Source organism: Pectinophora gossypiella, chromosome 14, assembly GCF_024362695.1.
Source record: "Pectinophora gossypiella chromosome 14, ilPecGoss1.1, whole genome shotgun sequence".
Taxonomy (NCBI): Eukaryota; Metazoa; Arthropoda; class Insecta; order Lepidoptera; family Gelechiidae; genus Pectinophora; species Pectinophora gossypiella.
In genome coordinates, this window is record NC_065417.1 from 12716997 (window position 1) to 12734875 (window position 17879).

General features: G+C 36.8%; 2 protein-coding genes across 3 annotated transcripts in view; one reads left to right on the forward strand and one right to left on the reverse strand.

Annotated features, from left to right (window-relative positions):
* Positions 1 to 3128: 3128 nt before the first annotated feature.
* The window catches only part of LOC126372758 (prolactin-releasing peptide receptor-like), a 133769-nt gene continuing 119018 nt past the window's right edge, over positions 3129 to 17879 (reverse strand). The window contains exons 3-4 of the mRNA XM_050018634.1: positions 5296 to 6738; positions 3129 to 4272 (exon numbers count right to left, since the gene is read on the reverse strand). Of these exons, the coding sequence (XP_049874591.1) occupies positions 5298 to 6686 (1389 nt within the window). The 5' untranslated portion in view covers positions 6687 to 6738 and the 3' untranslated portion in view covers positions 3129 to 4272; positions 5296 to 5297. The remainder of the gene's footprint in view (positions 4273 to 5295; positions 6739 to 17879) is intronic.
* LOC126372813 (uncharacterized) lies at positions 14572 to 16031 on the forward strand. 2 transcript variants are annotated; one of them, XM_050018718.1, is made up of 3 exons: positions 14572 to 15052; positions 15218 to 15307; positions 15587 to 16031. In XM_050018718.1, coding segments are annotated over exons 1-3 (522 nt in total). In that variant the 5' UTR covers positions 14572 to 15050; the 3' UTR covers positions 16017 to 16031. The 2 variants fall into 2 exon arrangements, with proteins under 2 accessions (XP_049874675.1, XP_049874674.1); XM_050018717.1 differs by lacking the exon at positions 14572 to 15052 and having other exon boundaries at positions 15148 to 15307.

Consider the following 17879-nt stretch of genomic DNA (forward strand, 5'->3'; position numbering starts at 1 on the left):
TAGTTTTGTATTTTTTTAGTAACTTTTAACAATTTTACTTTAGTAACTTACGGGTAAAATTCAGTTTATTTTGTTCTGAATGTTTAAGTGTTTTATATCATACTGGGAAAATTATCGTAAGAAAAAGAAAAGTTTTAGACAGCTTGTCCAAAACATAAACATAGGTGGCTGCGAAAAACCATTTAAGTAAGTCTAAAGTAAAAGAAATTTCGCGAATAATATAAATAAGCTCACGACTATACCCCACTTGGGGTAGTCAGAGGTGGATGAACTAAGTACCTACAGCTCACCAAGCTCACTGTTAGACCAACGTGATGGTGCCGTATGTCGACCCAACTGTATCAGTGAAAACTGTACTTAAGACAAATCAACAAGTCATTGGTACAAGTTCGGTACCGAGTTTTGAACCGGCACTCCCCGTTTGAGAAGTAAGCCAATTCTAATGCCGACTTGTTCCCTAATTTCCATGGTTGATAATTTGGAAGCCATTATCCGGGAAATAAGCCATTAAACTAGGAATGTGAGAACTGGTGAGCTATACATATAGTGTGTACTATTATTCGAACATTCGAGATCGCGAAGTTACGATTATTGCGTCGTTTGAGATGAACAGAATGGTGCATGCAGAATGTGTTGCATGTATTTTAAAGGGAACATTTATAAGATGGTCATAAGACCTCTCGTGCTGTATGGTTCTGAATGTTAGGTAACAAAGGAGACGGATGAAAGAAGAGTACATATAAACTGCCTATATACGTCCCACTGCTGGGCACAGGCTTCCCCTCAATCAACCGGAGGGGGTATGGAGCATACTCCACCACGCTGCTCTACTGCGGGTTGGTGGAGGTATTTTTTTGTTTACGGCTAATAGCCGGGACCAACGGCTTAACGTGCCCTCCGAAGCACGGAATCATCTTACTTTTTCGGACAATCAGGTGATTCAAGCCTGAAAAGTCGTTACCAAACAAAGGACAGTCTCACAAAGTGATTTCGACAATGTCCCCATCGGGAATCGAACCCAGACGTCCAGATCGTGAGCCTAACGCTCTAACCACTAGACCACGGAGGCTGTTGTGAAAGAAGAGTACACGTGGCAGAAATGCGAATGTTAATTAAGAATGTGAATGTGTGTGTGTGGGTGTGTGAATGTGTTGTGTTGATGTTTGTTGGATGTATGGTGTGACTAGAATGGACAAGATTAGGAATGAATATGTAAGAGGCAGTCTGAAAGTAGCGCCGCTTAGTGAGAAATTGAGTAGCGACAGGTTAGCATGGTAATAGAGGCGTATAATATAACCGACAGAGGGATTGTGTCCTCTAACATGATGGACTAATGTTATGGGCGATAGGCTGATCCCTTATCACCATAAGGTTCATCATATCCATCTTTGGACTTCGTATCAACAGTGGCTGCAAGTTGTCTTTGATTACTTGTGGCTCTGCCCACCCCATTAGGGATTACGGGCGTGAGTTTATGTATGTATGTATGTATGTATAATATAACGAGGAAAGTTATGTGTATGAATGTGAATGGATATAGGGGTAGAGGACGACCCAAGAAAGTGTGGATGTGTGGATAGTCGAATTTGTTTTTGAATTCTTGTTTGGATTATAAGTGATTATCACAATACATGCTCAGCTGTGAAGGAAAACATCATGAGGAAACCCACATTCCCGAGAAATGAATTTTCGGAGGTATGGCACCTAACCTGTATTGGGCTGGTTTTCCCTTCGCGGGTTGGAAGGTCAGACAGGCAGTCGCTTCTGTAAAAAACTGGACCTGTGAAATCTTCAGGTTAGGTAAGCGGACCCTGTGAAAAACGGGATTATGCTAGGGAGATGATGATGATAGTAATAGTAGTAGTAATTATAGTGATTTTATTAATTATATCATCTTGCAATATCGGTGATTGGTGTCTTGTCGGTTGCGCAACAAACCTGCATACATTTTGCTGGTAGCGCCACCGTAGTCCCGCCGATGCGCGATGGTGTCCAAGTGAGATATGGCCCTAAGTTTAAAAGAGTTAATAATCTGTCTCTCGGACGTTTTTTTAAGTAATTTTATTACAGAATGAAATAACAATTTGTTTTCAGGGAAATTTTTCATTGTACGTGACGTGACTTTCCTTTCGGTACATTATTTCTTAAGGTATTTTAATTTTGTCGTAGTAGTACATCTGAGTACGCTATCGACTGATTCCATGACTGAGAACTCGCAAAGGGAAAGCCGGCCTAACACAGATTATGTGACATACTTACTTCCGAAACGCATTTCTCGGGATTGTGGATTTCCCCACAATATTTTCCTTCACTGCTTCCATTTTCATAGAATATAAATATTAAGTAAAGCATACGTAGTACATACATAAACTCACGCATATTTCCCACCTGAATAAGCAGTTTTTTTTTTGATGTGACTTATTGTAGATTTCTGCAGCTGCAGCTGAAGGCTCTCACCCGGTACAACGTTTAAGACAACAGGCCTGAGGGTGCCTAGTTGGGCGCGAACTTCGGTTCAGGGCGTCGTCTGAGAGAAAAAATATTTGAAAGAATTAATCGACTCTAGTGGGTCGATAGCGATAAGCGCTGATTGAGGGAAATCGTCGACCACGCCAGCAGGGTCGGTATCGGGGTCCTGAAGTGTTTGGTGTCGCGAGCTGATTGGCTGCCTCTATGGCTAGAGTAATCGGGTCGTCGGAAAGAATAAGCAGAGAGTAAGGTAGTAAGTACTCGTTATATTTTGTTAACTAGAATTCAATGTTCTACAGATTTTGGCGCTCATTTAAATCAATGGAAAAATACAAACTGTTAACAGGAGATAGGAAAAGTTCTTAGTTATAAGCAGAAACAACTTTGATGAATATACCTACCAAAACAAGGCTAAACTGTTTTGAAATCTATCCTAAGAGTTTGCTTATCACGGCATGCGATCACGGCTATATTGGGAAGAATTTCAGACACAAGAATTGACAGGTTGGGTCATGGGTGACCCCTGCAATTTTATCTAATTCTCCATGGAGATAGGTTGTCTGCAACCTAGGGACACCAATCCTAACCTAACCAACCTAGGTTTAGGCGATTTTTATACTAAAGGGATTTTAGGTTGTGTTTTGAATCAAAAACGCAAGTACAAATCAACCAGCCTCATTTATACCTTCACACATCCAACAAATAACACGTAATCTACTAACATAATTATACTATATAATAACTATAAATAAGTTACAAGCTTTGTAAACTATTAATTAACTATTCATATTGACCGTTTCATATTACGTATTTACAACAAAAAATATACTTCTAAGACAATCTAATTTTTTTACAGGTGCTTCAGTGTTTTATATGTAAGCTTACTTACACTTAAGGATAATTACGTTTTTGATTAATGTTCGCTGATAGTAAACGTAATCTCAGACTATTTCTAGTATTTATAGCTTATTATAACATCAAACAAAATGTATCTAGAAGATTAAAATGTATGTTAAATATTAGAATTATTAATAAGCTATTTGTACATAGAATTTAACTTCGTCTTATTGGCAAATAACATGAAAGTAATAAAGGTAATATAAACGTAGAATGGAGCGTGATGGAAACAATTACATTTTCTTCACAAACTAGATTTTCTAGTTTTATAAATTTTACACCTTCGACTCAAAAGCAACCGACCGCCATTCACTGTTATTTTTCAATCCACTCTTCTGTCTCGCTCACTCATCACTCTTTCTTTCACACACCTTAACGTTCCGTTTCATTCTGCCTACCATTCCTGCGTAAAAGGATAATTAATACTCCAAAATAATTATGAAGTCTACTAATAAGACAAAGTTCGCAGTCTGAAATGGGCTCAAACGCTTACTCAGAAAACACTAATCAAAACTATCACACATATTATATTACTAATTTATGAGAACTTTAGCTAAATAAAAATAAATTGACATCTAATGAAAGTTTCAAACAATATTTCGTCGAATGTTACAATTAGGCCCTTTGGATACTTGCAATAAAAGCTATTTACATTATATTTTTACTGACTAGTTTCATTATTTGAATATATCTATGTGAGAATTTAATTTCAACATTAAATATTATCTATTATTTACATTAAATTGTACGTAATAAATTTAGGTTACAAACCATCACAGTAAGCAAAGCAAAATATTTAATGCGAATATAATTATAATAATTTAAATCGATACATTGATTTGTAACAAAATAATTAAAATTACTCGTAAAAATGTCGTTTTCTTCTCGTTGTGAATTCACGTTAATCTGAAACAATGAAAATGAGAGGAGTAGGTATTTATGTTCATCTTGCGATGGATGTACCTATGACTAGCCCAGTTGGGAGTATTGTCTTGAGCTTATGATGTTATGTTATATAACTATTTATATTTTCTTACTTGCTAAAGGAGAAATTGAGCAGAGTTGGCGGCCAAACTGGGATCTTTTATTTCAGTGGTTTTTCTCTTCCCAAGATAAAAGTGCTCAAATAAGTACATAATTTATAAAATAGTATTATTTAAACATTCAAATATACGTAGGTAATGGAAGGGGAGTGGATATGGCTGTAGGACTTAGCATTAGCATTTCTCTGTGAGAGTGTTTGTACGATTTAACAGACAAGTGCTTCTGCACTGCACCGTAAGTGCTTCTAATTATTTATTAGCACTTCTAGTCGACGAGGACATAGAAAATGCACTTTGAGAGATGACTCGTCACAGAAACTTGGACATCAAAATGTAAATACATTACGAAATAACGCTACTTATTGCCCGTGATTTTGTAACCAGTCATAAACAGTTAGATTAAAACCTTGGGACTGAGATTACAAAACTGATAGCTCGAAACACGAAACTGCAGAGACATAAGAGGCGATAACGGCGAATATAGGAGAAACTTTATTCCGGAAGGATCGAGTAAATAAACTGAATACAACGTTGCTCGGGTAAGCAATGTTTGTTACTCGATGCTTCGGCGACAGTCCTGAGGATTTGTTGAGCTATAAACGAACAAAAAGTACCTATTTGGTCGTGAACGATACACAATCGTATCGTATATTATACTGGTGCTTCACAAGCTTGCAAAGTTTTAAAACATTATATAGATTTTTAGCGAGGGTTGTTTACACTTTCGCATAAATGGTATTCATGTGCCGCTTGAAACTCGCGACAGGAAATGAGAAATGTAAGCACAAAGTGTAATGTACTACGCTCCCGTTAGTTAATGCTCGAGTGTAGTTTTAGAATTAATTAAGGGGAATGGATACAAATAAACAATGTTACGTTTACTTACAATTAGATCGGTGGAAGTTTGCTGTCTTTAGGCTCTGAAAACTGAGATTCCTCATCAATCAGTTGCAGATTCAAACTCTCGCTTTTCGGATGAAAACTTGCTGAGATTGTTTTGTCCTCCAGTAGAATATTCTCCACTTCTACACCATCTTTCTTGCCGTTGCCTTCTAAAGGCTGTTTTAGAGACGGGCCTCGGTTAAAGGAGGAAGCCAGTAGAGTCTCCTGGATGGTTTCGTTACCATTGCAGATCTTATCCGTCTTATGTGTCGGCATGCGTCCTGAATGGTAGCTGTTCCTGACTCCTCCTGTTGACTCGAAAAAAGGAAGGACTTGTTTGAACTCTTTCCTAAAATTCTCATTCAACCAGGCGTATAGAAATGGATTGTAACACGTTGACGCCATTGCCATCGAGTGAGCCAAAAAGAACGAGATTAGATAATAACTGCACTCTGTCATCGAAGCGTAAAAATCATTGAATATGTTAATCAGATTAATTGGAAGCCACGAGATACCGAATATCGCGACCATTGATATCAACATTCTATTTGTGCGTTTTTTCCTATCTCTATCTGCTTCTTCTCGTCTGGTTGTTTTAGCACCTGGTTTCGACCGTGCCCGGTCATTCAATCTTATACTAACGCATGTATAACAAATGGCTATCACTAAGAAAGGTACGAGGAATTGGAGTACGAATGTCGACACTCCGAAGATTCTCCTAGACTTGTCTGATGGCCAGCTTTCCTCGCAATAAGTTTGAGATTGGTTTGTGATCTGTATGCCCATGAAAAGTCCATAAGGGCATGTGACGACTAAAGAAAATACCCATATAAATATAATAATGAATACGCATGTGTTCAACTTCATGCGTGGATGAAACGGGTAGATTATTACGAAGAATCTATCTATAGCGATGGAAGTGAGAGTCAGAGTAGATATGTAGATGCTGGTGCCTTGCGCGTACGGCATGAGATGACAGAGTAGCCTTCCAAAGACCCATCTTCCGAGGAAGGTGTACATTGGCGTCAAGGGCACCGCTAGTAGACATAGCAGGATATCGGATAACGCTAAGTTGGTTATGAACAGGTTGGTGACCGTTTGCATAGCACGGTTCCGAAAGACGACGTAACAGACGAGGACATTGCCAAACACTCCCAAGATGAAGATGATGGCATATAGTATGCTGAAGGCGATTTGGACGATCTTGAGGTCGATGATGTCTGAGGTCCTGTTGACTTTGTCGTCGATAATCTCATAGGATTCGCCAGTCAGAGTCTTGGTGAGGATGATGACTCCTCCGCCAAGGTATGCAGTCCCGTTGTGAGACATAGCACTCGGGTCATACTCGTATTTGGTGGCCACAGTCGCCTCGAAGTTGGAGTCGGTAGACAACATGTTAGCGCCATGTGCCCGTCTTGAGACACGATGTACCTCGTTGCCAATCCATCTGTGAACAAGGGGTTTATAATTTATATTGATTATAAAGATCAATTTATTCACTTTTTGGAAGATTTACAGCTTTATATATCGAATGGATGAACCGTAAACGTCAATTACAAATAAGTACCCATAAAAATAGACATAATTAATAGGCATAAAAAATATTTACAATATTTTGTATCGAGTTTCTATTTATTATAATAAGCTACCTACAGGTTCATTCTATAAAAAGAAACCCAATAAGATGTAAAAGGTCACAGTTCACTTCGTGTGATGGGTATTTGAATTCTATAACAATATTCGATTTCAATCTAGTGGATTCGATGTTTATTATTTTCGTACGCTTTTACTTTGTACATGAATTTATTCGCCCACGCTAAAGTTACTTAATTATTTATTCGAAACTGCTTTATTCCTGAATTATAAAGGGTGTTAGTGACATCGTAACGAATACTAAGGGCCATATCAGACCATGATTCTGAGTTTATATCAAGTGCAATTTCCTGTCGATAAATGCATGAAAATTTTAGAGGTTTTTAAATAATATTCATTTCCATACTTTTGCGACGCAAAATTCCATTTGTTATCAACTCAGAATCACGGTCTGAATCATCCCTCAAAGTTTTCGTTACAACATCACTAATACCCTTTCCCATCTGCCCCCTTTAGGCTTGCCACCGGAGTGGTGGTTGGCACTAATTAGGTGCCGTTTACCACCATGGTGGTCGATGGCACTTAATTAGTTTCATCTGCCCCCTTTACAGTTATAGTACGGGGGTTCATTCTCATGTCGTACTGGACATTAAATAAAAAAACGTTCAAAATGATAATACTTTCAAAAAAATATATAATGTAAATTTACAATAATGGACTAGTTTAATACTTACATCTATACTTATAATAAATCTGTAGAGAGGTCAATTCTGTACATTAAATATATTTTCAAAATAACTATCAGGGGGTGATTAGTGATCGATACTGATGCCAAAAATGCAATCAGTAAAATTTATTTTATTTTATTTTATCCAATAAAGAAACGGAAAATTTTAAATTAATATTGCTAAATTTTCATTTTTTTTATTTTATGTCCAGTACGACATGAAAATAAACCCCCGTACTATAACTGTAAAGGGGGCAGATGAAACTAATTAAGTGCCATCGACCACCGGGGTGGTAAACGGCACCTAATTAGTGCCAACCAGAACCCCGGTGGCAAGCCTAAAGGGGGCAGATGGGAATAAAGGTATTATTATATACCTATTTGGAAACACATGTCTTGGATTTTCACAGATAATCTGTTCATAGAATAAAGAAGAATACTAACTACGTATAGAGCGGCAACTCTCCGCCCCTCACCAATTCGTATCGGACGCGAACCTCACGCCCTCTGCGTTTTACTTTAGTCATAGAATAAGGAATAATAGTAGTATTAGTAGTATAGAACAGAAAGTCTCCGTTTCCCACTAACGGCTGAGCTCGGTTTTCCTCACCCGTCGGTGTTACTTTAGTCTTCAATCATATGGCGTCAGACGTCACACAGACAGATGCGCGTTTACGATAACGTCAATGTGCAGTGTCTGTGTAAGATGAGGTTTTTTTGGTATGAAGTTTCTGGGATGTACATAAACAGCCTACATTACGTCCCACTGCCGGGCACAGGCCTCCCCTCAATCAACCGGAGGGGGTATGGACCATACTCCGCCACGCTGCTCCACTGCGGGTTGGTGGAGGTGTTTTAACGGTTGGGTTTTCTGGGATGTGTTTAGTTTTAAATAGCTATAAGTTGCTAAGGCAGAGCGCCCGGGCTGCGGACTGTCAGTCAATCTAGCCCTGACGCGTGACACGGTAAAATGTCATTTTTGTATAGAATGTTCGGGGAGTATATATTCGCCAATGGCGTTGAAATATTTAAGTAAATGTTTTTTTGATTTTGTGCATTAGTACATAGCGCACTAAGTCTAAGACGAACAGTAACTGTAAAGTTAATTAAAACCAGTTGCACACAAAAACAAAAACAAATTTATTTATTTTATTCGAAATGAACATGGTAAGTATATAGTTGAACCAACATTGTTAAGTTGATTAGTAAGTTGCTGAAACTACGTTTGAGATATCCAATTCTCCATCTAAAAGTCAGACAAACTTCTGTGAATGTACGAAAACTTTTAGGAAATCTTGAAAGCATTTTTATGTTCGCAATTTGTCTTCTAAATATGTAGGTACTCATTCGACTTTCAGAATAGTTGAGTAGCAAATATTTGAAGTCTTAGCATTGAACGATTATATTTGTTAGTATAAATGATTGAACACATTCTGTATAAGTACCTTTTCTTTCCTGTCAGTGCCAATCCAGAGGGCTCAGGCAATGTGCAATTAAAAGCGAAGTATAACAATAATTCAAATGTATGTAATTAGGTATCAGCTATCGACATAACATGTGGTTTGCTTATGTCAATCCCATCCTTACATTTTAATTCACTTAAGTATCGGCTAAGTAAAGTAATGTAAAAAAATATTAAGTTCTGACAGACATTTAAAACAGACTATATTAAGAAGAGAACAACAAATTTTTGATCTTATAAAGTACAACTTCATCAAAAAAACATCATAGAACGAAAGCTAGAAGGATAGAAAGGAAGGCGAAGACCAAGAAGAGCTTACATCTCTCAAGTCAAGGATTTGGCCTTTGATAGACTGGAATGGAAAATGCTACACCGACAAGAGCGTGGCTCTTAAATTGATCATGATGAAAATACAACTGGTACGTTAAATATAATAAAATATAAATGTAATATTTATTGAATCTTAATAGGTACTAAATAGAATACAGGCTGATCACCTGATTGTCCGAAAGTAAGATGATCCGCGCTTCGGAAGGCACGTTAAGCTGTTGGTCCCGGTTACTACTTACGTAGTCGTTACATGAGCCATGTCTTTGGCGACTCAGTAATAACTCTGACACCAGGGTTGATGAGGTTGGTATTCCACCTCACATCCCACACGATAAAAAACTAAATAAAATGTAATATATATCAAAATTTCAAAATACATGTCGATCTTAACAGGTAGGTCTAGCCGAGGTGGCATATAAGTGTTTCTTCAATATGGTCGTTCTATGTTTAAACTGCAACGTGATGTATCGCACTTTATAGGTTTTACAAAATGCGCGCATATCCGCACTCAAACGACGCTGTTTCTACCCTGCCTTTGGTGAGCCCAAACCTAAGGCTGGTTTTCCACCAGAGCTGAGCGAGATTGCGAAGCGAGGAATGTGTTTAATAAAAACCAATATAAATCCTTTAAGAATCTATTTATAGGACCCGAATTAAGCGAGATTAGGATAAACAAAGAATAAAGAGAGGAAGGGGAAGACCAAGAGCTTACATGGAACAGATTAAAGAGAAGGTGAACGTCGTGTCTTATAAGGATGTGAAAGGCCTTTGATAGACAAGAATGGAGATTGCTACACCGACAATAGCGTGGCTCCTAAATTAGTGATGATGAGCTATCGGCTAACAAACACGTCTCTCGTTACGCGTACTCGCTCCTTTTGTGGTGGATACCTTAAGCGGTTGCAAGTTGGCTAGAGCCTTTGTAGAAAAGCTAAGGTACACAGTTCACGTGCATAGCACAATTGCGCGTACTCATTTAGCGGAATGGCTTCTTGAGGAATCGTGTTGGAAAAGTCACGTGACTTGGCGTGGTTTCGACTAGACGCTTGTAATTACAAGCTAATTAGTCGTGGTCGAAGCCAACCATCGGCAAAATGTAGGTAATCTTGCGTGGTAAACACGTGCGAGTCAACTTCATACGTCGAGATGCATACATATTAACTAAAAGTGTAATGTCACAAGTAATGTACAGTCACGAGTACTAATATGTATACACTTTGAAACCATGTCACATTAAGTTTTTTGACAAATAAAACCGTAAGTCTCAATATAATGTCAAATATGATAATGTGACAGGATTCTAAAGCGGGTACATGATATCGCTTATGAGTGTACAACCTTATGATACCTACCATATCTATTGTTAGTATATTATTTACTTACTATTTTAACCTTATCTTAGATCATCTTGCGATTAATGTACGTACCCCTCTGAAAACGCAAAATAAATAAATAAAAAAGTTATACACGCAGAGACAGTTGTAACTAACAATTACCGACTTCTTATACAACCAACTTTCATATCGCAATTTTAAAATATCATCGATAACAATATATATAATATTTCCGCTTTTTTCAATGTTTCTGTTGAAAATGTTGAAGGTTTTTTATCTTCTAACGAACAGCGTTTGAAAGTTTAAAAGATTTCTTACCTATAACCTTAAGTAAAGAGATATTTTAAACTGCTTTTTTTAATTAAAGGTCACTAAAGGTATTTTACTGAAGAATATCAGGAATTTTAAGTTATGCTAAGTAAAGACTATTATATTGTTAGAATATTGTCAATTTGTCATCAATATTACTTACATTTTGAAGTGCTTAAGTCGCTTAGAACTAAAAGTAAGTAAGTGACGTACTATGGTCGTTGTGCTTAGGGAAAGCGGATCAGAGTAAGCCGATAGAAAGTGTCGAAGAAAGACAACGTTGAACTCAGTGGGTAACTAAATCGAATAAGTAGTGAGTACTATTCCAGGCTAATCCACGTTACTGAAAAGGTAACCTAAACTAAACTTACCCTTTTTTTTGGGGGTGGGGGGGATGCTGACCTCTCTTCCCGCGGGGGTAACGAGACAGTTACATCGGGCTCGCTGTCGTATTTTCCCACAAACTACCCTAACTAAAAGATGCACTTATTATCGGAAGTTTTAAAAATATTTTTGCCCCTATCATATTTATGTTTTTGTCTTTTCGGGTTCCTACGGCAATGCCGTGACTACATAATGTAGTCGGCAACGAATGAACCCGTTATTTTTGGACAATCAGTTGATCCGAAAATGAAGACGTAGATTTGTTTTTTCTTTTTTGACGTGACTTATTGTAGATTTGCCGCAGATGGCATTAACTACTTGGCCGGACAAATGGGGAGCGCTGAAGACTCGGTACAACGTTTAAGACAACAGGCCTGAGGGTGCCCAGTTGGGCGCGAACCTCGGTTCAGGGCGCGGCGTCGTCTGAGAGGAATAATATTTGAAAGAATTAATCGACCCTAGTGGGTCGATAGCGATAAGCGCTGAATGAGGGAAATCGTCGACCACGCCGGCAGGGTCGGTATCGGGGTCCTGAAGTGTTTGGTGTCGCAAGCTGATTGGCTGCCTATGACGTAGATTTGTGTGTATGTAATATCGTATCTAGAATAGCTGTTAGAAAACGACACAAAATAGTAGTAGGTAGTTATTGGGCATTCTAAATCATCTTTTTTTCTCAATTTCACTCACAGCTCGCTCGCCCGACGAGCGAGCTGTTTCGCTTCATTTCGAAAAAAGATGATTTAGAATGCCCAATAACTGATTCGAAATTGTGGAGACCGATTGCAATTGAAAATCAACTAACCTGGTTCCAAGCTACTTTGACACTAATCTCACTATTGTATTTGAAACATAATTTTTATAACATCCAAATCACATGCTTTTGTCTAGGCCGGAGGCTCGTACCTTCCAGATTCAGATCTACTAAGCTTTGACATTATCTAGGCCGATTGCTCATGCTTCCTACAGCATCCAGATATGTCGTGGCTGTTCTGTTCTGTCTCTGTACTTGGTATCTAGACAAATTGTCCTTAGGTTTAACCTACTAAACAAATTTTCTGTATCTAGGCCGGTTGCTCGTACTTTTCCAGGTTTACAAAGCTTTGATGTGTACTGTGCTGGTTGCTCATGCCTGTAAGAATGCTATGTAGGCATACAGATACATCGAGGCTATCCCTGTACTTAGTACCTAGACACAGATTTTCTGCCTAGACCGGTAAGTAACCTTCCAGCAGGTACTGTTCCACATCGTGTACTTAAGTACCGCAACGGACAACAAGGATATATCTAAAACTCTTGTGCACTGTTTGAACACTATGAACCAAATGATCGCAAATTGCTATCTGAACTTATGAACCTGGTAGATCAAAAAGTCTTATTCTGAACAGGAATCACGAACTAAAACATTGTCATACGATTTGATTGAACGGTATCGTTTTTATGTCGCATTGTCATCTGTAGTCCTTACCGAAACAAAACGACATCATAAACTTGTAGGTAAAGAATAAGTGTCCAAGTTTTTGCTTTAACTAACAAGCGCAACGTGTTTAGAAAGTGAAGGTTCTGAATATGAATAAAGTAAATTTTCAAAATAAGAAGTAAGTATATGGATTAGACATTTTTGTAAGATATGATTTTGATTATGATATTTCCTCCTTGTTCAGCGGAGAAATGAAGTAATGATACCGCCACAATTTGAATTATAATGTAGACAGTATTCTTAAATTATATTTATATTATATATTACTATATTTAATTATTAGTATTTTAAATTTATAAGGAAACTATTATAAAAGGTGGGTTCAGATTATTATGAACATTTGTTTGGAAACAAGGTTATAACAATGCAGCAGACTCTCGAAATTGGTAGTGTGTTGGAAGTGAGAATTATCGCCCGTGGATGGATTTTGTGCGAGTTTTATGATGTTAAAATAATTGGATATGAGGAATACACTTCTATACTCCTCCCTGCTTGGCCTTTAAGGAGAAAGTTGCGTCATCTCGGTCAAATAATAAAGGCAACCGTGCTCAGAATTGACACTGACAAAAAATATGTTGACATGGTTGATAACTGCGATCGATAAGAAAGGCTATTATGATTCTTTTTATATGGTAAAAGAAAATATATGGTACTTCATGGCTTCGAAAGGTACGTTATTCATCGACGATTCATAAATAACTTTTGACTTGCAGATCCCTAATAATTATTCTCATGCAGCGACCGTTCATTTTTGCTGACAAGTTAAATGTGCTTTGTTTGTGTGTATACGTATTATCTATCTGTTTTGCTGATTGTGTTAGATGTTTGTTATGTGTGTATGTGTACAGTTGACAAAATATTTCGAAGCAGTTTACGTAACTACTTACAAAAGTCGCAAATGATAATGACTTAAATGAAGTACATGTCGTAAAATCCGACATAGGGATTGTGTCCTTTCTAACATGATGAATAATTGTTATGGGCTACATGCTGATCCCCTGTCACTGTAAGGTTCACCATATCCATCTTAGGACTTCGTATCAACAGTAGCTGCAAGTTGTCTTTGATTACTTGTGGCTCTGCCCATTCCATTAGGGATTATGGGCGTGAGTTTATGTATGTATGTAGTTATACGTATAATTGGTATAAAATATTATATTCAATATAGTTAGTTAGGTACATACACGACGTTGCTCACCTCACTATAATCTTTTGTTAAGTCCAAAAATAATCTTTAAAAATATTAGAGTAAAAAATCTGCTGTTGTTTGATTTGAAAAATACAAATGAACTATTCTGTGAACTGTACTCGGTTCCCATCAGCGGCGGTTTTATTGAATTAATGCGGTCCTATTGAAGTGTATCGTTTCAAATTACTTAGCAATAATAATTATCAAATGAAAAATGATATTTTTGTTTTCCACACTTTGCAAATTTTGCTGTGTAAGAATCAGAAATAACAAACATTTTAAATAAGTATAAAATTGTCATCACGTATGTATCCCGAAGGGGTATGCAGAGGTGGTTATAGATACCCACTTCTCGCTAGATATGTTTAATTATTGGTTACAAATAAAAAATAAATTATATCCTAAACAACAAACATATTATTATCTCTAGACACACTAAACTTTTAAAAGGATTAAATACAACGTACATACCTGACGAGAATAAAAAATACTAGGCATTTTGTCTGATGTTAAATCTTACTATTCTGCCCTAAGTTATAACCCGAAGGGTAGGTTAATGTAATAGGACGAACCTATTACCATTAACCGGGCACAAATCCTAGAAACCACGCTATATCGACTATTAATGATTAAGTCAAATCAAAATCAACATTAATGCAAACACATAAATTCTAATTTAGTGTTTTTTCTCTTATCTAGAGGTAAGTAATTAAGGTTAGAAAAATGTTGTCAACTCCTGGTGGCTGTTGTGCAACTTGCAACATTAAAAACCCTGAACTTACTCAGACCACAATATTTTTTTGACGTGATTGAATCGCTCGCGAGTGCTAAGTACTTATCTGCGTGCTCATCTACGCTCGACATCCTCAAAGTTCAGCCCTTTGCAACTCGTTGCCTACATAGCTGCAAAGACTTCACACACGCTTCACAACGAGGATTCACTGCGTTGAAATAATGTTCGTAAGTTTTACTTTCTTCCTTATTTTAAGTTTATTTTTACTTTAACTTAGACCTAATGAAAATTCAAATTTCAATTGCAGTTTTTCTTTAGTGTTCCAGTGCATTTTTAGTGTTTAAAAAAATATGATATTGAAATTAAAACTAGTTTGTTCTCTTGATAGGTCGGACTCTGAGTATGAGAAGCGGGCTAGAAGGAGCAACCCGGACATCAAACATCTGGATTCGGACGACGACACAACTGCTTCAGTGAGGTGAATATTTTATCTTAGTAATTTCAATATGAGTTAGAGAGTTCTGGGCTATTGCTATAGGAATTATAATTTTGTTAAGGTGGATCATTTTCTATACCAAACTTACACGTATAGGTTTGCACAATTCACGTTTTGTTGATTATTTCAAAAGTACTTAGAAATATATTTTTTTTCTCATTTTGCGAAAGCTGCAAATTTAATTTTTATCTGCTTTTAAGTAAGAAACAAAACATTTTGTAGTTTGAGATAAGCATTTAAACCTTTCTTTTATTTCTTTAGTTCCAAGAAGAAAAAGCAGCCGAAATCAACGGCATCAAAGCGCAAGCCTTCGAGCAGCAGAGCTGCTTCGCCACCAAAAAAAGCCTTAAAGAAGACTTCTGGCTGGTGCTTGGAAAGCGACAGCGACGACGACGTGGCTCGCTACAAGAACGCTACCGAGCAGATCAAGTCGGCCTTCACCAAGCGAGTAGCCGACGGAGTTGTGCGCCGTACAGCCGATCTCACCGGCGACTTATTTGTAGAGCTAAGGCTCTACAATATCAAAGACATACGTAAGGTACAGCCGAAGGACCGGTGGGAGAAAGCGACTTTAAGCTTAAAGTATCAAGCAGATAACGACGCGCCGGAGCTGGTGCCGTTACGAGAATTTGTCCGATGCTGTAAGAAGCAATTTACAGAAGAAGGTGTTTTTTTCGCAGATAAGAAATGAAATTCGCTTTCTCACGGTTATTCACGTACCCGTACATTTAAATGCCATCTTACTTACTACTTTAATTTTAAACTTTCATGTTTTATTTTTCTAAAATTGTCTTAATTTGCTTTAGTGACTTAATGCTAGATATCGCACCCTTAAAAATAAACTGACGTAATCCAAAAAAATGCAACTTTAGGGAAAACGCCAAACACTGTACTGAAACATTGCATTACAACTTTAGAGATCTACTATTTTTTTAAATATTGGAAATTATCAAAATAAATTGTTTGAATATTGTAATTTTCTTCATAAAGTATATAAAAACACCTAAAGTAGATTGTAAATTGATTATTTTAGTACGTTTTTTCTTTTTTTAAAAGATCAGTTCGAAATTGAGTCACTTTATTGCTAAAACACTTTTTACTTCATTAGACAGAATATATGTTAGGTCAGTTTAGTATCAAAACTACGTATAAGAACTATGTATTTTTTAAGTTCGGGACACTTTATTATTTTTGGGTAGTAGGAGATTATCGACTTAATACAAAACAACGAATAATCATTAATCAGTCTTTATTATCTCAGTCACATTTTAGTAATAATTTGTAGAAAATCTTAAAATCTAGCAACAAAATTAAAGTTTCTTCTGAAAAAGTAATATCAAAACTTAAGTTTTACTTAACTAGGTAAATAAAAAATTCTAGGAACAAAATTAGAGTATCTTCTGAAAAAGTAATATCAAAACATTTTTTATATGTAAATTCTTATACAAACTAGGCTTTTTAGCTTATAACTAGTCTAAAATATTAAGAAAATAATTGGAAGAGTATGGCGGTATTATTTTTTTATTAATGAGATCTTTGAGATCCTTCTATTTATTGGCGCTCAGTCCCACCCAACTGTTGGGAATAGGCTTTTCCAACCTCCACGTCTTCCAGACTTCTCATCTTTTTCCTCTTATTACGAAGCGAATTTTTTTTGTATTCAGTTTCTAATTAGAAAGTTCTGTAATATACTGCAAATGGTACGTAGGTCAGCTGGAAGAAATCTCTTTGTTTAGAGATAAGCTTGCCTGTACTATCTGTTTTCTTTGTATGTTTCTGTGTCTGTTTCATTGTGTACAAATAAATAAATAAATGGTTCGTCTTCTAAATATTTTAAACATTTTATGTCACACCAGGTAACGTGTTCCTTGTTTTCGTTTTCGTTAAAGTTATAGCCCCATTGGTACTGTAAGTCTTTTAAATCAAGAAAGAAAGTATAATCGATTTCGTGCACTTTAAAAGGAGTTCCTGTTTTCTTTGCACTTTTTATTAGAGTCGCATACTGCGATGGATTATAAATTGGACCAGATCTTAGGTTTCGTTTTACTTCCTTTTCTATCAAACTATGGGCATTATCGCCTTCGTTCTGTGTATGGCCTTGTATCAGAAATTTGTGAGTTATTGATTTAATGTTTTGAAAGTAAATAACTGCAAAAGAGAGTAAGCTGGCTATATACTTGTTTTTATTCTGTCCTCCGCAATTATCTGAGTATAATATTACATCAACTTATATATTCTGGAGAACGAGAATGATTTCTTAATGTGCGCTGCGTTGGTAGTTTTTTGGAGGGTATCTTAACGGAAATGTCTAACGGCGAGCTGTCTTCTACTTCGCCAATATTTGGGCATGTATTTTCTTTATTGCCTAAATATTCCATTGGAGTTAATATATTTTGTTTATCAGGAATTTTATTTAATATGTTATTTAAGGTTGTTGACATCAAACTTGGTACTGCCGAAGAAAATTTCGTTGCGGGAACCGATCCTGTAAATTGCACTGAAGCAGAAAGCATAGATGACAGGTGACCTGAGGTAGGAGATATAGGAGAGACAT